Genomic DNA, 22886 nt, shown 5'->3' with positions numbered 1-22886 from the left:
GAATCTTATGGAATGTTTATAAATTCTTTGTTTCGGCTAATACGGAGTGTTAAATATCGGCCTATATTGGTCGGTATTGATATTGCACATGTCGCTATTTTAAGCTAGTCTTATGTTTTGTTAAAGATAGTATTTAATTTAGGTAAAGCAAATGCATTGCTTGTTCATCGTTTTTCATGCTTTTTCAGTAGATGTGGATGATACACTGGTTCACTTAAAGGACCACTCTAGTGCCAGGAAAACATACTCATTTTCCTGGCACTAGAGTGCCCTGAGGGTGCCCCCACCCTCAGGGACCCACTCCCGCCCGGCTCTGGAAAGGGGAAAGTGTTAAAAACTTACCTTTTTCCAGCGGTGGGCGGAGAGCTCTCCTCCTCCGATCCTCCTCTTCTCCTCCCCGTCGGCTGAATGCGCACGCGCGGCACGAGCTGCGCGCGCATTCAGCCGGTCACATAGGAAAGCATTCATAATGCTTTCCTATGGACGCTTGCGTGCTCTCACTGTGAAAATCACAGTGAGAATCACGCAAGCGCCTCTAGCGGCTGTCAGTGAGACAGCCACTAGAGGAAATAGGGGAAGGCTTAACCCATTCACAAACATAGCAGTTTCTCTGAAACTGCTATGTTTATGAAAAAATGGGTTAACCCTAGAAGGACCTGGCACCCAGACCACTTCATTAAGCTGAAGTGGTCTGGGTGCCTAGAGTGGTCCTTTAAATAAACACTATTAGGTTTTTTACTCAACTAAGCCTCTAAATGCTCACCCAGTGCATTCCTGTACTCATGTCACTAAGGCTTGATTCCTTAACCTATGTCCAGCATCAACACTGTATAACCTGCACCTATGCTACTACTATTCTATTTCTAACGTACGACTACGATTTCTTGTATCTATTTCTATATTCAAGGGAGACCGGGTCTTTGACACTTAACTGGGGATTAGATGTTATCACTAGTTCTGTATAGTAAGTTAACTTAATTAATGCCTTGGTGTATAATTATTTAACTAAGTTTAGGATCCTTATCCTAATTCACCTGTTATGGTGGCTTCCTTTACTGCTTGCCTCAATTCTACTCAAGTGTATAGTATACTCTCTTGACTATATTACCATGTTTATGTCCCTTAACAGCACTACTGTTTTATCTTAAGTCTGTTGTTCTACTCTCGAGGATGTCCCGGGTAGGGCCACGCACATAATTCTTACATAATTCATTATATATTTAGGTTCATTATTAGGACTGCTGCTTTCACTTGTATCCGTTTTTTTCATAGGTTAGAGGATATTCGTATCAAGGGCATTACTGATAACATGGTTATCACAGGTTACGGAGTACTCAGCATTTTAGGGCAACATTACCCACCATACCCCTCATACTACATTCATTAGGTAGGTTTTATAGATTATTCGGTTGGATCCACGAGCTGGCCTTACATGTCACTCAAGTACGTTAAATCATCGTATCTTTAGGTGTTGGGAATCTACGATTTACTGCACAACCTCCTACTTATGGCTGAACATTACATCGCTACATATCCTATTATGCAGAACAGGATATCTACTTTTACATTACATTCCACAATTCCTACTATATTGTTAACCCTGTAGGTCTGCGCCAATCCACCTTTTGTGTCATGACATATCTGAGAACGAGTAGTCAGAAATGCGGTATATTACACATACTCATTCAAAACCTTACCCTGACTCCCTTTGTTAGTTTCATTACTGGCTGGCAGGGCACCAGGAGCCCAATAGCTTATACTTTCTCAGGCCTCTATGCCTTATGTTAGTGGTCCCGCAAGGCCAACATCCATCCTCATACTCTGAGGTATTACACCCATCGGCCTAACACATAGTTAGTCACCTCGCATGGTGGCATAAAGAGGGCCTCACCTGTCACACCCATTCTATCTTGAGCTTGAAAAGTTACAGAGAGGCCGACACCCCATCACACGTTCGGTGAACACGTAATCCCCTTGCGCCAATAGATAGAGCCTCTCAAGCCGCTTGGCATCTAGTAGGGCCTCACCCGTCACCAAGTTGTTTAATAATTTTGCCACTTGGCAATAGCTAGTATACCAGTATGTTGTAAGGGTACACACAACCACTTCATGCTGTTTAACACATCTCTGTGACAGGATGGTGGAGGATCCCTGCCCTGCACTCCTACGAAGTCTAATACATCACACAAGGGACATGGCTAGTCCTACTTCTATTAGATCTTGGACTATACCTTGCATCACAGAAGGACTTTTGAATGGCACATAATGTACCAGCACAGCTATATAAACCAATTATTAAACCACATACATACATATTTTTTCACATATATAGGTACCACTAACCAGGCTTTTAGTAGGGAAACAACGGCTTAGTATTAGAACTGTGTCTAGTATTGGAATCCTACCTTGTTGTATAATTATACTGAGCAGATTTAATTACATCGGACATAACTATGTGGAGCCTGTATAATTAAATGTGTGTAAGTTTCGTGGCTGGTACTATTAGGTATTGGTAAGTTCCTTCTGTCCAATAATACTGGTTTAGAACATCAAGTGATGAATTATATTAGGTGCATACAGTAGTTTTGGTTATCAGTAACAGGTATAGGTCTATATTTGCAAATACCTGTCAGTTAGAGTCCGTTAGCTGGTTAGATACAGTAGGAATATATATTTAGGTTGCCCTATGTAATTGGATTGCAGGTACTCAAAATTACGTTTCATCCACGTTCATATCAATTCAAGACCTCACTCCGTTCTCCTTTACGTACTGTACATACATTCAAACTCTGACCTTTACAAAGGGCTGTCTCCTCGCGCTGACCCTTGCAGGGTCCTCCATATGCATTTGAGCATACGTTACATAACCCAATATTCAGCGCATGTTTCTGTACGTTCAAGATATCCAATGGGATATTGACTATCTGTCTACATCACAAGTAAATTAGGATCCAGCTTACATGCATTCCATGCAGATAGATGTGATATATCTTACTATGATAATATTTAGGTTGACCCACTTCCCCTTCTCATACATAGAAGTAGCTATGTTCGTTCCCGGGGCGATATTCTCTACTAGTACAATTCAGCTTCTCATCTAAACATAGCATCACAGCATGCCTCCTTTAGCTTAGGGTATTAGGCCCTTACTAAGACTTAACGTTTTGTATACTGTCATTCACCTTAGCTCCCCTTAATAACAGGTGTCGCTACTGACCGGATCAGTTTGATGTCAGGCTCGTAAATCATAGATATCCACGATATACATCAAATGATATATAAATACATATGTAGGTAGACAGTGGTTAGGGGTGTGTGTTCGCAAATATATGTATATACATGTGCTTGCGTGTATTCACTCATGCTCTGGCGGCTCATTATTTCGAACTATTGACTCACTCTTATGTTGGTATATGCGATTATGTTATCCTCAGTTCCTATGTCATAACCAGGTTTCTAGGGTCGTTTATTTGTTTGGCTCACCTATGGCATTTCTCACGTATCTGCATGTGCCTCAAGCAGATCTTGTCATATGCACTTTGTGAGAATACTGACTTGGTCAGCTGTTAATTACTACTTATCGACATATGACCACATCCCTCACTTATCTTGTTCTCCATTACAGTCTTTCTGCTGAGGGTCTACAGTTTAATCCGGTTATAGCTATATTTTATGTTGTGCTCAAGCTTCTTGAGGTCAACGGTCAATTTCACTTCTTTTGACACCTTTTACTTCTATATTTAAACACTACTAAATGACATTTGACAATTCTGTCAGTAATAATGCTGGATAACGATCTAACCGCTGTTCAAGGTTCCCCTAATCTGCTCCTACTAACCTTACACGGCAGTACTCTAACGACAAGTTTTTTCAGACTTTATCTCAGCATTTTACTGCATGGTCAGATAAGGTCTTAATTCAGCTAATTAAGCAGGTCACTCCTTCCACATCAGAGCTGACAACCATACCCCCAGGAACATTCGGTACATATTAATGGGACATTGAGACTATGGAGCTCTCAGCTTACTACAGATATATACATCAACCTGTTCTTAAATACGCCAAGTCTTCCATAACATGTATCTGTAATATATTGTAATATGCTTGATTTATAGGCTGTACAATTCTGCATGGTATACTCTTTTTGCCCTTTTTTATTACACGCCCACCGCATCGTCGGTTCCGGCACACCACAACCGACTTTTTCATATTACTATAGGTCTCGTATAGGCACCTTACATATCTACTTCTAAAATGCTCTCACTACAACTTTTGCCCCGACCACCCGACTACAGATATAAATATATATACATACACACACATACATACTTACACAACTATCGGTCGGGATATGTTATAAACCACCTAATGTTAATATTGACGAGGAACAACAGCTGTTTGAGCAAATTGAGAAATCTGCAAATCTGGGTAACACTTTAAATTATTGGAGATTGTAATTACCCGGACATAAATTGGGACAGAGGAACTAGTAGCTCAGCAAAGGGAATTAGGTTTTTGAACTTGTTAGAAAGGACGCTTGTCTGGACCTGGTTCTAACAAATAACGTTGATCTTTTGACCAACATTCAAGTAGGTGAGCACTTGGGAAATAGTGATCACAATATAGTGTCCTTTGAAATAAACAAAAAAAAAAAAAAAAAAGCACATGGGGTATACTAAAACATATAATTTTAGAAAGGCCAATTTCTATCAGTTAAGGGCAGCTTTACAATATATTGACTGGCATAAACTCTTTAGTGAAAATAACACTGAGGATAAATGGAAAATCTTCCAACAAATATTAGAAAGGTACATTTCTCAGCATGTACCATTGGGTAATAAATATAAAATAAACAAATTGAAACCAATGTGGCTTAGTAGAGAAGTAAACAAGAGATTAAAAATAGGAAAGGGGCATTTAAATAGGAAAAATCAGAGGCATCCTATAAAAGATATAAGGAAGCCAATAATGCGTGCAAAAAGGCGATTAGATTTGCTAAACTTCAAAATGAAAAAATGATAGCCAAAGAGAGCAAAACCAACCCCAAAGCTCTAAGTACATCAATTCTAAAAAAAAATTAAAGTGTAGGTACACTAAAAACTGGAATGGGAGTGTTAGTTAATGAAGACCAGGAAAGGGCAGGAATTTTAAATAACTATTTCTCCTCAGTATATATTAAGGAGTTATATTATGTTATATTATGAGTGTGTGTGTATGAGTCTGTGTGTGTCACGGTGTGCATCTGTGTGTTTGTATCTACTTATGATCTACTTGGATTTTGCCAAGGCATTTGATACTGTTCATCACAATAGGTTAGTCTTCAAACTAAAAGAAATTGGTCTAGATGATTATTTTTGTTCTTGGGTAGAACATTGGCTTAAGGATAGAGTACAACGAGTTGTCATTAATGGTAAATTTTCAGGCTGGACAAAAGTGGTAAGTGGTGTTCTCAGGGTTCTGTTCTGGGATGCCTTCTATTTAACATATTTATAAATGATCTTAAAAAAAGTATTGAAAGTAATGTTTCAGTGTTTGCAGATGACACAAAACTCTGTAAAGTAATACAATGTGAGGAAGATATTACCGTATATACTCGAGTATAAGTCGATCCGAATATAAGTCGAGACCCCTAATTTTACCCAAAAAAACTTGGAAAACTTATTGACTCGAGTATAAGACTAGGGTGGGAAATGCAGCAGCTACTGGTAAATTTCTAAATAAAATTATATCCCCCCAAAATTATATTAATTAAATATTTATTTACAGTGTGTGTATATAATGAATGCAGTGTGTGTGTGTGTTTGTATGAATGCCTTATGTGTGTATGAGTGCAGTGTGTGTGTGTATGAATGCAGTGTGTGTGTGTGTATGAATGCATTGTGTGTGTGTATGAATGCAGTGTGTGTGTGTGAATGCATTGTGTATATAACGCAGTGTGTGTGTATGAATGCAGTGTGTGTAGTGTGTGTATGAATGCAGTGTGTGTAGTGTGTGTATGAATGTAGTGTGTGTGTGTATGAATGTAGCGTGTGTGTGTATGAATGCAGTGTGGGTGTGTATGAATGCAGTGTGTGTGTGTGTATATAATGCAGTGTGTGTGTATGAATGCAGTGTGTGTGTATGAATGCAGTGTGTGTGTGTGAATGTAGTGTGTGTGTGTAGGAATGCAGTGTGTGTAGTGTGTGTATGAATGCAGTGTGTGTGTGTATGAATGTAGTGTGTGTGTGTGTATGAATGCAGCGCGTGTGTGTGTGTGAATGCAGTGTGGGTGTGTATGAATGCAGTGTGGGTGTGTATGAATGCAGTGTGGGTGTGTATGAATGCAGTGTGGGTGTGTATGAATGCAGTGTGTGTGTGACGCAGTGTGTTTGTGTGTCTGATGCAGAGCCTTGGTGGGGGTTGGGCATTTTTATTATTATTTTTTTAATTATTATTATTATTTTAATATTAAATTATTTTTTATATATTATATTTTATTTTTATATTATTATGATTATTTTTACTATTATTAATATATTATTTTTATTTTATTTAAATTTTTATTTATATTTTTTTTCGTCCCCCCTCCCTGCTTGATACATGGCCAGGGAGGGGGGCTCTCATTCCCTGGTGGTCCAGTGGATGGGCTGTAGGAGGGAGGCTGTCAGGAAGTTGTAACTTACCTTCACAGCAGCTCCTGTCAGCTCCCTTCTCTCTCCTCCGGTCAGCTCCCACTGTAAGTCTCGCGGCCGTGCGGCTCTCGCGAGACTTGCAGAGGGAGCTGACCGGAGGAGAGAGAAGGGAGCTGACAGGAGCTGCAGGAAAGGTAAGTTACAGTTCGCTGTCAGCCCCCAATGTAATGAGCCCGGCGGTCCTGTCTGTATTATGGCAATGTAAGTTGCCATAATACAGACACTCACTCGAGTATAAGATGAGTGGGGGTTTTTCAGCACAAAAAATGTGCTGAAAAACTCGTCTTATACTCGAGTATATACGGTACCTTGCTGCCGAGGGATTTAGGTAGACTTGGGGACTGGGCACTTAAATGGCAGATGAAATTTAAGTTTGAAAAATGCAAAGTCATGCACTTCGGCGTAAAGAATGCACAAACAACCTATATACCCTTAATGGATGCAAATTAGGGATAACAACACACGAAAAGGACTTGTGAATTTTTCTAGACAACAAACTATGCAACAATGTGCAATGTCAATCAGCAGTGGCTAAGGCCAGTAAGGTATTGTCATGCATGAAAAAGGGCATTCATTCTCGGGATGAGAATATCATTTTGCCTCTTTACAAATCACTGGTAAGACTACATATTGAATATGCTGTGCAATTTTAGGCACCTGTTCTAAAGAAGGATATTATGGCACTAGAAAAAGTGGCGGGCTACAAAATTAATAAAAGGAATGGAACATATCAGCTATGAAGAAAGGTTAACAAATTTAAACCTCTTTAGTTTAGAAAAACGTCGCCTGAGAGGGGATATGATAACATTATACAAATATATTCGGGCCAATACAAACCATTATGTGGAAATCTATTCACAAACCAGACTTTACAGAGGACACGAGGTCATGCATTTAGACTGGAAGAAAGGAGATTTTGTCTAAGGCAAAGAAAAGGTTTTTTTACTTTAACCCCTTAAGGACCAAACTTCTGGAATAAAAGGGAATCATGACATGTCACACATGTCATGTGTCCTTAAGGGGTTAAGAACATTAAGTATGTTCAAACAGCAACTAGATGCATACTTGCAAAAACAGAATATTCAAGGATATCATTTATAAATATAGGGTAGTAGTTACTTGCTGCTTGATCCAAGGATTAATCTGACTGCCATTCTGGGGTCAATAAGGATTTTTTTTCCTAGTTTGTTGCAAAACTGGAAGTGCTTTAAACTGTTTTTTGGTTTCTTTTGCCTTCTTTTGGATCAACAGCAAAAAACAAATTTGAGGAAGGCTGAACTTGATAGACGCAAGTCTCTTTTCAGCTATGTAACTATGTATTTATTTGTATGTGAGATATCTGTATGTATGTCAGTGTTTGTAGCGGTGTGTCTGTGTAACTGAATGTTTGTCAGTGTTGGTATCGGTTTATCTGCATTTCTGTCAGTGTGTGGCACGTCTCCGCATTCAAATGCCAACACTACACTCATATACAACACTGCATTCAAACACACCTCTGTATTGAAACACCAACATATTATATATATATATTTATACACACACACACACACCTACCTCTGCATCAAAAAACAATACTACAAACAAATGCATGCCTGCATTCAAACGCCAATACTACATACAAACACATCCCTACATTCACTCACACATACTCCATACAAAATATACTTATATTCAAACACACAGACACTGCGTAGGGCTAGTTGAAAGAAAAGTGTTTTGTTTTTTTAACAATCTTTCCATACCTAAAGGGGCACTACAGTCACCAAAACAACTTTACTTTAATGAAGCAGTTTGGGTGTATAGATCATACTTCTGAAGTCTCATTGTTCAATTCATTGCCATTTAGGAGTTTAATCACTTTTGTTTCTGTGCAGCCCTAGCCACACCTCTTCTGCCTGTGACATGCACACAGCCTGCATGGAACAAAAACCTATTTTCAATCAGATGTTACTTACTTTAAACATTTTAATCTCCTGCTCTGTAAATAGATCTTTAGTCACACACAGGAGGCTGCTGCAGGGTCTAGCAAACTCTTGCTAGATCAACAGAATTTGCAATATAGGGAGGGTAAACATTAGATGACTCTTTACAGGAAGTGTTTAGGAAGACTGTGTAAGTCACATCCAAGTGATTTAACTCCTAAATGGCAGAGAACTTAGCAGTGAGACTGCAGAGGCATGATCTATACACAAAATCTGCTTAAAAGACCACTTAAGTCACCCATGCCACTTCATCTCAATTAGTGGCCTGGGTGTCATGTAAAACATTGAAGTGTTTTTTTTTTTTTTTAAACTGCAAGGTTGAAAGGGTAAGTCCTGACTGTCATGCGGACAACCACTACTGGTGCTTCTGCTGCACTGACCAAGTAAAACTTATGTTTTACTTGGCTGAAGTCCCCATAGGAAAGCATAATTCAATGTTTTACTATGGGAAAGTTTGGATGTGCATGCAGCAATCACAGCACATGTGTATCTGGTCTTTTATGAGGGTCATTGGATTGGACATTGGAGGAGGAGGACATACTCCGTGATGTTGCTTGAGGCAGCAAGGGTTTACAGGATGCACTGCCTCCTTGAATCCCATTTAAGCAACACCTTTACTGCTACGTCTTTTACACCTTTCTGGTGACACAGAGCATTGCATGCTCTGACTATTATCTCCATAGAAACAGTAGCTAAAGAGTAAATGTAAGAGTAGTAGTGAAAGCCGAAGAAAGCTTAGTTATAGAAACAAAAAGCATTTATTAGAGTGATTTTGTGTCAGAGATGAATATTAATAGAATCTCTAAACATACATAAGTTAAACTTACTCTGATTCAGAGGATTCTTTTCCAGCTGTGTCTGTCCTGATGCTCATAGGGATTGGAGTTATTCCATTAAGTTGTTCTTGTAGGCTTGGTTTTGTTCGAGGGCCCTGTGCTAGGGGAAGGGGCCCAAGCTTATTATGTATCCGATTAATGGCAGCACGTTGTTTCTTCTTCAAGATTCCTACAAGAAGGAGCAGCACATAGTAAGTGAATACATATCACAAAGGTTACAAATATGTAATCCTATAAAATTAAATATGAATTTAAATATAACTATTTGAAAACAGGTGATTTAATATATTGTAATGGTTAAACAATTTATTTATATGCAAAATAGCATAATTAGTAAGGTTATAACATGTAAATAGAAGCTGCATGCCACCTTTATCTCCATTCATAAAAGTGCGGATTTTAAGACAAGCAATTCACTCCATTTTAACAAGCAAATGTGAAGAACTTCAATAGGGAACCAGTTGTTTCTTTTTTGACTGGCGCACTCGCAGCAATTGATGCGCATGTGCCAATATTCATTCACGTGGGGTGTAAAGAAACACTTTAAATGTTAAAACCAAATGTCTGTCTAGCAAATTATCTCTAACCTTTGTTTCTTTTGCACATAAAAGAGTAGGTTGTGAGCTGTTATTGAAAACATTTATTTTCATCTCCTCAATTTCTATTTGGTGTTCATTATTAGCATTCCTCAAATCTACTCTTAAGGTATCTCCTTCTGAAACTGTTTTATCCCCTAACCTCTTTCAGCTGGAGCTGGATCACCACGAAGTTTAGTTTTTTTGTCACCTTCCATTTCACATTATATTGTTTTTATTACAATTTAAAAACAAATTCAATTATTCACTGATGACTCTCAGATATATATTCCAAAGAGCACCCTTTCTCTTACATCAGGTCACTAACTGGCTCTTCTGCATATCTGCAGTAAAATCTGCCATATTCTTAAAGGAACACAATTGGGTCAGGAACAAGCATGTATTCCTGACCCTATAGTGTTAAAAACAATCTAACCTCCCCCCCCCCCCCCTCGCCTCCCCTCAATATAGTAAAATCTTACGTTTATTCCAGTCTGCTGCTGGCTCTGCCCCTGATCTACCTACTTGGCTGACATCAGCTGAAGTACGGATCTGAGTCAATCACAATGCTTTTCCATAGGAAAGCATTGGTTTGGCTGAGACTGTCAAGGAGGCAGATCAGGGGCAGAGCCAGCACAGGCCAAACACAGCCCTAGGCAATCACCATCTCCTCATAGAGATGCATTGAATCAATGCATCTCTATGAGGAAAGTTCAGTGTATCTATGCAGAGGGTGGAGACAATGAATGGCAGTGCTGTGCACTGCCCCGAGGAAGCACCTCTGGTAGCCATATGAGTGGCCAGTGGAGGTGTCCCTAGGCTGTAATGTAAACACTTCCTTTTCTCTGAAAAGACTGCATTTACTGCAAAACGTCTAAAGGGAATGATTATACTCACCAGAACAAATACAACAAGCTGTAGTTGTTCTGGTGATTATAGTGTCCCTTTAAAGTTTTTTTTCTCTTCTTAACAATATCTTCTTCTTCTCTCCATCGGCTCCTTAGGCTCTTTTATGGTCAACAGTACTTCCATTAAAGGGTTACTCTAAGCATCAAAACAAACTTAATGAAGCTGTTTTGGTGTAAAGATCATGCCCCTGTAGCTTTGCTGCTCAATTCTATGCTGTTCAGAAGTTAAATAACTTTGTTTATGCAACCCTAGCCTCATCTCCCTTAGCTGTGATGCACACAGCCTGTAAAGACAGATATTTTTTCACGTTTGCTGCACAGTATGTTGACTCTAGAAGTTTGTATCTCTAAGCATCATAACCTCTGCAGCTATTTGTTGCGACCATGGTGCGAGGACTGTTTGGAACAAGTGGAGTCCAGTTTTGGTTTTGGTCCCAATACGTCTCAAAAGCAGCTTGAGAGCATACTCCAGGACAGTGCCCAAATATGCAATGCCCAATAACAACTACAATAAGGTGTTGTGGTTATGGTGCTTTAGTGTCCCTTTCATAAATGCTACTGCCAAAGAGATCTAACCTTACCCATCACACTTTGCCTTTTGTCAATCCTGTTGCTGGCTTCCTGGATTAAAATTTACAATTTTGATGCTTACCTGTGATTCTCTCCACAACTATACCCTAAGCTGCTGATCCCGCATATTTTTTTACATTGAAGTTTACCTTTCATATTTTAAGCTAGCAAGGCCCTTGTGTACATGTTATCTTATTTAATGACTGTATGTTTGTTTGCCTCTTTTATAAATACTGTAGAATCTGTTTGTTCATTATTACTAAAGAAAGTATATTACTTTTTCATACATACTTGAACTTTAAGAAAAACAAAAAAACAGACAAAACACATTGCTTGTGAAAAAAATCAGATAATAATGTTTTTCCCCCTCAACTATACCAAACAATATACAGTCATTGTGACTCATTTTTCTTCTATGTCAGCTTCTGGGAGGATAGCAGAGGATCTATTTCACATAAAGATGTTAATAATACCTTGGAACGAATGAAATACAATCCTTGTAAAGGTTTTAATTGTTCAGTCTTGCATGTCTTCACATGTGAAATCCTCAGTTCAAAAAAATTGTGCTTTATTTTGCAGCTGTGCTTTGCAATAGCTCTGAAGTAAAGGGTGTGGTGCAACGCCGTCACTAAGTACCATGCCCACTGCTCATTCGTGTGTTTTCCCCTGTGCATTGTACATTTCCCCATGTGTCCCCCGAACACAGACCACACCAGTGCCCCATTAGATTGTTCACACCAATAAATAAAAACGTTCGCGCCTGCAACACAAGTATGAAACCGCAAGGGAAGTAATTAATGAGTGCTCCCCTGGGTGGGTGCCATTTCATATAGGCGAACGCACCCAGGCAGAGCATTCGAATCCCAAAAGGATATGCTTCCCTTGCAGTGTCTTCCACGAACGGGTCCCTGAGGTTGTTGGGGACACTGTTGGGGTACTGTCGGTTCAGATTACCCTACCTGCTTCTAACAGAGCTATAATCACTATTCCCACTCCCCCCCCCCCCCCCCCCCACCTCGTGAGCTGCGAGGCCAGGCTCATAGCTGCCCAAGCAACACTTTCCCCGAGGCTGCCTAAGTGGAGGCAGCCACCGGAGGGAGCCCTAGCAGAGACCCTGGGGCTGTAAGTCAGCTTTACAGCTGCAGAGTCCCCCTGGCTGCCTGGACGTCCAGGCCGACCAATCGAGAGAAGGAGCTCCCATTCAAACTGGGTTGGCACCATTCTCCTGATGGGTCGGCACGAGTGAGCGTCGATTGGTCGCTGCAGGTCGCAGACGACCAGTCAGAGAAGGAGCGCCCACTCAAACGGGGTTTTGCGCCCTTTCTCTCCTGATTGGGTGGCGAAACCCATCTCCTTCCAGAGCGCCGATTGGTGCATATGGGTTTTGCGCCCCTTTTTCCTGATTGGGCGGCAAAACTCCTCTCCTCCCTGAGCGCTGATTGTCGCAAATTGGTTTTGCACCTTTCAGCTGATTGGCTGTTGCTTGGTTTAGGTGCTACGTTTGAATTGCTTTCCCAACATTGCAGGTGCCTACTCTGCTAACACTTAGCCAGCCGGGGAGGAGGGAGCTCGGTGTTCCTGCTCCTCACTGCTCCCTCGCGCACGCCGTCTGTAGCGAAGCTGGACGCTGGAATATAACGCCATATTCCGGCTCCCGGCATCACTCAACCGCGCGAGGAAGCAGATAATAGGTCCTAACTGTACCCCAGGGAGAGGCCCCACATTGGCTCCCAAAGGTAGGGAGCAATAAAGAAAATTATGTGTGTGCAAGAATGTGTAAGTGTGTGAGGGGGAGGACTGGGATTTAGTAGAGGGGGGATTGGGATTTAGTATAGGGGGGTGCTGTGGTTTAGTAGAGGGGGATTCTGGGGTTTCTTCCAAAATAAACCTATGTTTCTATGAAAATTTAAGTTTGTTTTTTTTGCGGCCCACATAAACTTAACCTTGTTTATGTGGCCTGTGCTAGACTTTGATATGACATACTTGCCCTAAGTGTTCCCCCATACATGTACCGTGTTTTACTGTTTGTAATATGGTTTAATGTGTGTAACTGTGTCCTGTTGGTATCTCCCAGAGCGGGAGATGGTTATCTGTAACCCATCCCCCTTTTCCTGCCTGGGACAAAGGAAAGTGTATTTAAAGAGTGGAGACCCCCTTTGGGGGTCTTTGCATAAAAGCTGTGTGTACCAATAAATGACTGTCAGTGTTTTTACCTCCAGAACTGTGTGGTGTCCAGTTACTGCGGGGGGGGGGGGAGGGAAACGGGGGGGGGGGGGGGGAAGGGGAGGGGGGGGAAGGGGGGGGGGGGAATGGATGCCTGCTTGTTGTAAGGGTTCCTGAACGGCTAAAGGAAGGGAATTAGCCAATCGGGTTACCAGGGGGTCCGCTACAAGCTATGAAGTAAAGGGCTCTGGGAATGTCAACAGCTAGTATAATGCTTATTTTGTCAAAACACCTCACAAGCAGAAGTCATTCAGTCTCACATTTACTACCACCCAGTAAACAAAGAGTGTCTGGTCATCTACTGCATAGTCAAAATCATAATTCCGTATTACTAAAAAAAATAATAAAACAAATCTCTTAAAAATATGCATGCTCAGCAGTAGGGGAGGCGGGATGCGGACGTGACGTGTATGCACGCATGCCGCGTTAATGGGCCAAGTCAAGGCTGCTTCCACGCTAAACTGCGTTCGGAACCCCGGAGTTTGGGTACTGAAATAGCCCGGGCGACAGCTTGGCGTGGAAAAGGGAGAAGGCTGAGTTTGACCCCGGCAACAAAGGAACAGAAAAGGATTGGTGACGTGAAACAGAGGTGGTGGAAGGTGCAGACGGTCTGTTGCATGAAACATTTGAGGTATTAGGCACCTGTGTGCTGGACATAATCTCGCTGGAAAAGAGAACTCCGCCTATATATACATTGCCAGCAGGTAACCTAATAAGCATCTGGGTGACGTGAGTAACTCAAAGAGATTGTGAAGAAGAGGGGAAAATGTTTGCTAACACAGATACTAACACATATTGAATGGGAACTGTGAGAAGATAAAATAAGAGAGGAAGGAGGAAGGGAGAGGAAGAAAGGGAATGAAAGGATTAAAAGAAAAACAATCATTACTGGTAGAAATAAACTCATTTAACAGGCAATGAAGAAATTCTAACTCCAAATATTTAAAACATATACGATCCTACATATGGGAGGTGAAAATACTGATATTTCAATGCCTGTTGAAACAGAAGGAAACCTGCTAATTTGCATTCCCAAATAAGAATACAAAAGGGGATACTAATTAAGAAAGGAACAACTTAAAGATAAATAAAGAAATAGAGGAGAAGATAAAGAGAGGAAATAATTTACTAAGCAAAATATATACAAGGTCTCCTCTTTTCCCTTTTTTTTTGTTTGTATGCTCTTCTCCTCTCTCCTCCTTGTGGTCATTCTGATATATAAAAGCTAAATCAGTTAAGCTGAGAAAATGGCATAAAAAAAATTGATGGACCAAAAATATACCTGGAGAAAGATAAGAAGGGAAAACCATAGAAGAGACTCTTAAATTTCTTCTTGATGCAGATAATAGAAAAGCTAAAAGAACAGACTGGCGACTAAACAATAACATTCTATCAAAAAAAATAAAATAGAGAATATATAACAGAAATTACTGGAAATATTTTTTCTAAAAAACAAGATAAAGGGGTTTCTTTGCCAGTGGTTTGGAGTGCCTATAAGTGTGTTATAAGGGGATATTTTATTAAATTATGAACAATTGCAAAAAAGTGGAGTTTCTCTTTCTGAAATTTATATAAATTTTTATAAACTCTCTAAAGAAAATAAAAATTTTCCTACTAAGGAGAAAAGTACAAAATTAGTATCAATACAAGATAAAATAAATGAGCTTCTAATAGAGGAAAAAAATAAAAATCCACATTACTTAAAAATCAACTGGTACTACAAGAGCAACAGAGCCAATAGGCTACTCTCAAATAAACTAAAAAGTAGAAAACAAATGAAAAAGATACATATGATCAGGACAGAGAAGGAGTTATATATGATCCCCCCAAAAATCGGAGTAGTATTCAATGATCATTCCCATTCTGAAAACAGATAAAACTACGGAAATAGTATCTAGTTATCATCCTATATCTTTATTAAATGGCGATGTTAAAATATATGCCACTGTCCTTGCTGAGAGACTAAAAGTAAATATTTCAGGATTAATACAAAAAGATCAAGTGGGATTTGTCTCAGGTAGACCTGCTACTAGTGGTTTAAGAAGAGTTCTGGATAATTATGATGCGGCACAACGTATAAATGTCCCCCTTCTGACCCAGTCATTGGACGCAGAGAAGGCCTTTGACAGGGTCAGATGGGACTTTCTGGATAATACTTTGACAGCATACGGTATAACAGGAAGAGTTCATGATGCTATTATGACCTTGTACACGGTACCTTTAGCATGGACAGTGGGACCAGAAATAGAAGCAGAGTGGTTTACAATAGCTAATGGCACAAGGCAGGAGTGTCCCTTGTCCCCCCCTGCTATATGTCTTGGCAATAGAACCTCTCGCAGAAGATATGAGAGAGAATCAGAAGATAAGTGGTCTGGTGATGAAAAAGGGGGCGCATAAAATAAACCTTTATGCGGATGTATGGATTACCGTGGAGAGACCTAGGATCTTGGTACCTGAATTTATTAAAATAATAGATCATTATAGTAAATATTGAAATTATAAATTGAAAGAAGGTAAAACCATAGTAAGAACAAATAGAGTCAATAGACTGAGGATAGAGAGTTTATAAGAACAAAATTTAATTTTATGTGGGCAAAGGATGATATTACCTTTCTAGGAATTAAAATTTCAAGAAACCCAAATAGGATAGTAGAGGCAAACTTTCTTCCACTAATACAATTTACAAATAAAATTTTAAAGGAATGGGCTAATAAGGAAATCTCAAGGATAGGACGTATAAACACTATAACGATCTTAAATCCTACCAAAATGGAACTATTTATTTAGAATGATACAAGTTCAAGTGCATTTGGTTTGGCTAAAAATTATCCAGACAGCATTTTCAAAATTTATATGGCAAAAAAAGAAACCCAGAAGTAATCTAAAGCTATTGTCATTTGTATTGCCAAATGTCAGCCTCGAAAACCTTAATGACTTGAAGAGGATCTGCAAAGAAGAGTGGGACAAAATCCCTTCTGAGATGTGTGCAAACCTGGTGGCCAACTACAAGAAATGTCTGATCTCTGTGATTGCCAACAAGGGTTTTGCCACCATGTACTAAGTCGATGGGGTCAAATACTCATTGACATGCAAATCAATGTATAACTTTTTTGACATGCATTTTTCTGGATTTCTTTTTGTTATTCTGACTCTCACTGTTAAAATACACCTAGCATTGAAATTATAGACTGATCATGTCTTTGTCAGTGGGGAAACGCTCAAAATCAGCAGGGGATCAAATACTTTTTCCCCTCACTGTACATTTGTTTTTTTAGTGCTACCTTGTTCTATTTGTTTGAATTCCTATTTGCCTGTTCATTAATAAGACAGCAATTAGTTTAGCTTGTGAGTCTAGTCATAGTTAGACTTTCTTAGCATACCTTAGCATAGACAGTCTACGGTAATATTGTACAGGTACAAGTACAGGGATATCTTAATGTATCTTCCAAATAGAATTTTTCAATGCAGTTCCTACTTTTTCCTATACCAACTTTAGACCAAACCTCCATATTAAATTTCAGAGCATGGTCTCATTAAAAATTGTTCCCTTAGAAAATACCGACCCCCCCCTCCAGGATTTTGTTTTGAGTTATATGTAGAAAATGCAGATTGTAGCTCTATTATAGTTGGTGTACCTCTACTCTAGCAGAGGTGGTTTGCTGTCATTTCTTTTTGGTACACAGTCTACAAAATGTGTTTGTATGTCTATTATAGTAGTCAAGCTGAAGAATAATGTCCTACCTTTCTGCGGTGGGGGGCCAGTCTTCTTTGGTGATGTCAGTTTGGGTTCTGTAACACGGAGGTCCCCATTGGCTATTGTGCCTTGAGAAGCAATATTATCCACTAAGTGAACAAACAATAAGACATTATTTCTACCACCATCAAAGACCAGGCCTATTAAAAGACCACTAATATGCGTGCTATGGTCCTCTTACCTTTTGGAGGAATTTGCTGGAATTTCTCATTATTAAGGCCTTCCCAGCAGGTCACTTCAAGATCATCACCGTCATCGTCACTGTCAGATGAATGAGTGGAAGCAAAGGAGCAACTGTGATCATCATCCATGGATAGATCACTGTCATCAGAGTCAGAGTCTATGAAGGAGCATAAGTTACGGTCTATGCATCTATCTGTTTAATTACTTAAATAGTAAGTATCAATACAGCTGTGCGTACAAAGCTCAAATGACACAAAACAGAAAGACAAAATATAAGTGTGAAAGAAAAAAATCATGCAGTGTTATTTGTTTTTACAGTAATAATTGGGACACCTGTGCATTTGAGAATCATCAGATTCATGTACATGAAGCTTTTTTTTAAAATTATTATTCTAAAACCTCTTCCGCCATAGTGCTACCACTTGTACAGTGGTAAATCTTTATGTTCCTAGCTCAGGGAATGCAAATGATAGACACATACATTTCACATATTAATTTCACAATTAAAGCTATTGGAAAGCCTGAAAAGTACAGAAAATTCCTGTTTAGTCATGTCATGGACACTGGAGTACGCTCCAGTGTCCATGACAAGACTAAACAGGAATTTTTCGTCATTTTGTACATAGAGAGAAATTCAGATATAATTTTATTTATAAAATGTAATCCTTCTATAAAATGAATGGTATATAGACACTTGTATGTACCTTTAAGCTACAGTGACAGCATGGTGAAATTAAAGAGATACCACAGTGATTATCTAAGATAAGAGTGTTACCACTAGATATGTTGGACATTCTAATAATGCTGTTGAATTACTTATAAACATTGTGTAATAATGGTGGTCTAGTTGAGAGGAACATAGAAGGAAAGTAAAACATTTGAACTGATTAATACAAGAAAAGATAGATAAGCAACCTTCGTGATGGTCTTTTGCTTCCAGATACATTCCATTGGTATCCTCTAACTCTGCTAATGACTGGCCAGTCTTCAGCCCAGCTTCATCTCTGATAGGAAAACATACAGTACATAATATGAGATATAATATGACATGTATAACACATGTCTTATATCATTATATATACATTTGTAGGATTCTCTGTTATGCACAGTTTGACTACCACTGCTCCCTGTTGGATTTTTATTCTTCTACATATTATTTTTGTAATGGTATCTAAGAAGTCAACATCAATCTCATCAGAAACACTCAATGCAGCAACCTGAAAGATGATTTCACCCAACTGTTAGTCAATAGATTTTGCCCACACTAGTTATGGTAAATGTGGTTCTTGTTTCACATGACATTGTGTTCCAAATATGTAAGATGTCGACATTCTGCATCAGATTTCTTAGCTCTATCTCTCTCCATAATACTTGTAAATTCACCACACTCCCCAGAGCCATGGAGAAAGAAAAATATGAGATCTTACAGTGGCTACAACAATATGCAAATTCACTTGGATTTTCACTTACATAGAAGTTCACCTAATCATAAAATGTGACCTATTTGTTTCTGTTCTTGTAGTCGGTGACTCATCTTTGCTTGCTTATCAAAGTAATTTGTTCCCTCAAATTGAACATTATGAGAATTTCTCATTCTTGACGGGTGAACCCATAATTAAGAGCAAATATCCCCATAATATATTGAGTTGATTCACTTAATTCCCTCCTTAATAATAACCAGCCTGAGCCTTAACTAAAGCACTGCTCTCCTAGACTATGTAAATAAACACTAGAAAAAGTGCAGAGGCGGACTAGAAAATTAATAAAAGGAATGGAACATTTTAGTTATGAAGAAAGTTTAACAAATGTAAATCTCTTCTGGAAAAAATAAGTCACACAGGGGATATGATAGCATTATACAAAAAAGTTGGGGCCAATACAAACCACTGTCTGGAAATCTATTCATAGACAAGACTATACATATGACATGAGGTCATGCATTTAGACTGGAAGAAAAGAGATTTAGTCTAAGGCATTTAGTTTATGACAGTAAGAACAATAAGGATGTTCAGAGGAATTCTCTTTATCAGAGTCTGTACAGATGTTTAAATAGCAATTGAATACTTGCAAAAACACAACATTCAGAGATACAATGTGTAATTAGTGGATTAGTGAGGTAATATTTCTTGACCCAAGCAGATATCCAACTGCCATTCTGGAATCAAGAAGGATTTTTTTCCCTAGCTGTTGCAAAATTGGAAGTGCCTCCAACTGTGTTTTGTGCCTTCTTTTGGATTAACGACAAAGAAATATGTCAAATAGGCTGAACTTGATGGAGCATGTCTCTTTTCAGCTATGTATCTATGTACCACGACAGGGTTTAAGGAGCTTAGTTAACTAGTTATTGTACAAATAATAGTTGATCAGTGTTTTCCATTCTAGTCAACTCCAAATTGGAATTACATGCTGAAATGTAGAATTAAAGTAAAAAAGTGATCATTAAAAAAAACAGGGGTAAGGCGCTCGCTATAACAGGTATACACAATAGTGCTGGGCAGCAGTAACCAGTACAAGGGTTCCAAACCTTGTGGTGAAATTAGTGCAGTCTAGCGCCCTAGACAGCAAATACAAAATATGTATACGCACACAAATATGCGATGATCTATATACAATTAACCTCAAAAATAAGAGAACATAAAGAAGATAATAGTGCAATATCGCAAGTATAATTAACGGATGTATGAGTGCATCAAATATGGTCACACTCACATTTCCCAGAGCTAACTCAGAGTTCAGCTGGTATTATGCATGGACGCGTTCAGAAGCCTTCCATGGTGAAACGCGTTAAGTGAGACTTTTTTATAGATTATATATGTGATTTAATTTTTTTTTCTTCTGTCAATAAATAGTATATATTTTTTATCCTACTTTTATTTGCTTTTGGATCTTCTACTCCGTCCGATTCATGGCTAACATCAAATTCCCTGGTTGGGATGATACCACCTATGCCATACTAACTAGAGCAAGTTGTCCTCGAGTAAATGTGAGTACATGATTTTCTAGTTCTTTTATTCATTTTACTAGTACATATTGCACTTTTGGATCCTTTCTTTCCACATATATCCGTATCCTGCCTGGGACCGCCAAGACGTGCCCTGCTGTATATATCCTGAGACGGGGATTGTTCCGTCCATGCATAATAACAGCTGAGCTCTGAGTTAGCTCTGGGAAATGTGAGTGTGACCATATTTTATACTTGTGATATTGCACTATTATCTTTTTTATGTTTTTTGAGGTTATTTATATATAGATCATCGCATATTTGTGTATTTACTGTCTAGGGTGCAGTTTCCTATTTCTACTTGTCTAAAAAAGTGATCATGTTCACGAAAATAATAAAGGTTAACAAAGATTTCCCTTGCTATATCACGTGTTGTCCCATCTTATAATGTTGTTATTAGGCTTGCATTTTTTTTTGTCATATTATAGTCTACTTATACAATGCAGCATCCAAAACGTCCTACTTGTGCTGAAAACTAGAGGAGGGCATTTGGCTCCTCTAAGTAGTTCTGAATGATATATAATGTTGGAATGGAATCCACAGATGATCGTATACAAGGAGCAGCAGATTTCTCACCTCAGCAGAAAAGGTAGGTAGCTGTGACTTCTCCCTGAGTGCAGGGAGCCTGTGGAAGAACCAATCGGCATATGATAGAGACGCCCATCAAGATATGTATTTCCAGGATGTGACTACAAAAATAAAAAACACGAGTTGGAATCAATACAAATAATTTGCTGAAACAACAGATCGCAAACTAGGATATTATTAAGTGTGTGCAGTGCTTACCGACGTCAGAGTGGATTTTGTAGTGACACTAGGTTCATGTTTTTTGCTTACACTCTGCTTCAATGCCTTGTGTACATCTTTGCTGAGAATTACACTAACCAGGAAGATGACAGGGCCCTAATAGGTTAAAATACAAAATGAATCATCTGACATGTTTGACACAAGCCATCGTACTGCAAGATCCACTTGTTTTAACTGTTTACCTGTGCGCAGACAACCCCAGCATACAGATAGTGCAAGAGAAGCAGGTCACTGTTAACAGACAAGAGAGCAAGCAGCCAGGATACGCTGACAAGGATCAACAGGAGAGTGGAGCAACGGAGTCCTGAGCTGTATAGTGATAAATTATGGACACATTTTCATGTTGAATGTATATGTCACTGATTTTCCAGATTTTAAATGTACAATATTACCTATTATTTACAGGTTTGTTTAAAAAATCTTCAATAAAAAAAAAAGACATTAAGTGCTGTTTTTAATTAATATAAAATATATTAAACAGGAACAATTTATTAATGACAACACAAAATATATTTATCCTATTTATATTTACGCAATATATGTATTTCTGTGGTAAAAGCAAGTCTTATGGCTTGACTGGTGTGCAGATTTTTGTTTAACATTGTATTAACTACAATATATGTGATATATCAAATGCATAGAGTAAAAATGAAGCAGTGGTAGTATCAGTTAACATAGAGTAGTAACCATTGATACTTACGCTGTTCCCTTCTTTTGGAAGCCTTCTCGTTTTACTGCACATGACACACGGCCAGATAAAACACACAGGAACAGACCAGTCTATACAAGAAGCAAACAGTTAAATGCTGAACCTATTAACTGCTCCAATAGCTAATAATTATATTATTTATTTATAAAATATTTTACCAGGAAATATACATTGAGATTTCTCTTGTTTTCAAGTATGTCCTGGGTCCACAAAACATTGTATTGATACATTATGGTACAATAAAATCCAAAAACAATATAAACACAATATATACAAAATTTTACATAGAACAGGTAGGAAATATATAATCAACTATGTAGAGGATCTCTTAACCCCTTAAGGACACATGACATGTGTGACATGTCATGATTCCCTTTTATTCCAGAAGTTTGGTCCTTAAGGGGTTAAAGGACTTTAGGCTTGGGGAAGATTTTAAAGTGTGCGGGAGGTCGTTCCACAATTGCGGCGCTCTGTAGGAAAAGGAGGATCGGACTGCTTTCTTTTTGTATTGAGGTAGACAAATAAAGTGCTGGTACTGGATCGGAGGTTATAGGAGGCGGGAACAGCCGTTGAGAGCATTCTGCTCAGGTAGGGCAGGAGTTTCCCAGGAAAGCTCTTTAACACAAGGCTGGAAATATGAAGGATGCATCTGGATTCCAGCGACAGC

At 38.9% G+C, this 22886-nt stretch overlaps 1 protein-coding gene across 2 annotated transcripts in view; it reads right to left on the bottom strand.

Annotated features, from left to right (window-relative positions):
• The window catches only part of CELSR2 (cadherin EGF LAG seven-pass G-type receptor 2), a 139192-nt gene that overhangs the window by 15899 nt on the left and 100407 nt on the right, over positions 1–22886 (bottom strand). For both annotated transcript variants that reach the window (XM_063453195.1, XM_063453196.1), the window contains exons 28-35: positions 22211–22290; positions 21693–21819; positions 21490–21606; positions 21280–21392; positions 18618–18706; positions 17701–17859; positions 17507–17608; positions 9481–9658 (exon numbers count right to left, since the gene is read on the bottom strand). In XM_063453195.1, the coding sequence (XP_063309265.1) occupies positions 9481–9658; positions 17507–17608; positions 17701–17859; positions 18618–18706; positions 21280–21392; positions 21490–21606; positions 21693–21819; positions 22211–22290 (965 nt within the window). The remainder of the gene's footprint in view (positions 1–9480; positions 9659–17506; positions 17609–17700; positions 17860–18617; positions 18707–21279; positions 21393–21489; positions 21607–21692; positions 21820–22210; positions 22291–22886) is intronic.

The sequence above is a fragment of the Pelobates fuscus genome, chromosome 1 (genome assembly GCF_036172605.1).
Source record: "Pelobates fuscus isolate aPelFus1 chromosome 1, aPelFus1.pri, whole genome shotgun sequence".
NCBI lineage: Eukaryota > Metazoa > Chordata > Amphibia > Anura > Pelobatidae > Pelobates > Pelobates fuscus.
Note: the sequence above shows the minus strand (reverse complement) of the source record. Positions and strands in the feature narration are given on the sequence as shown.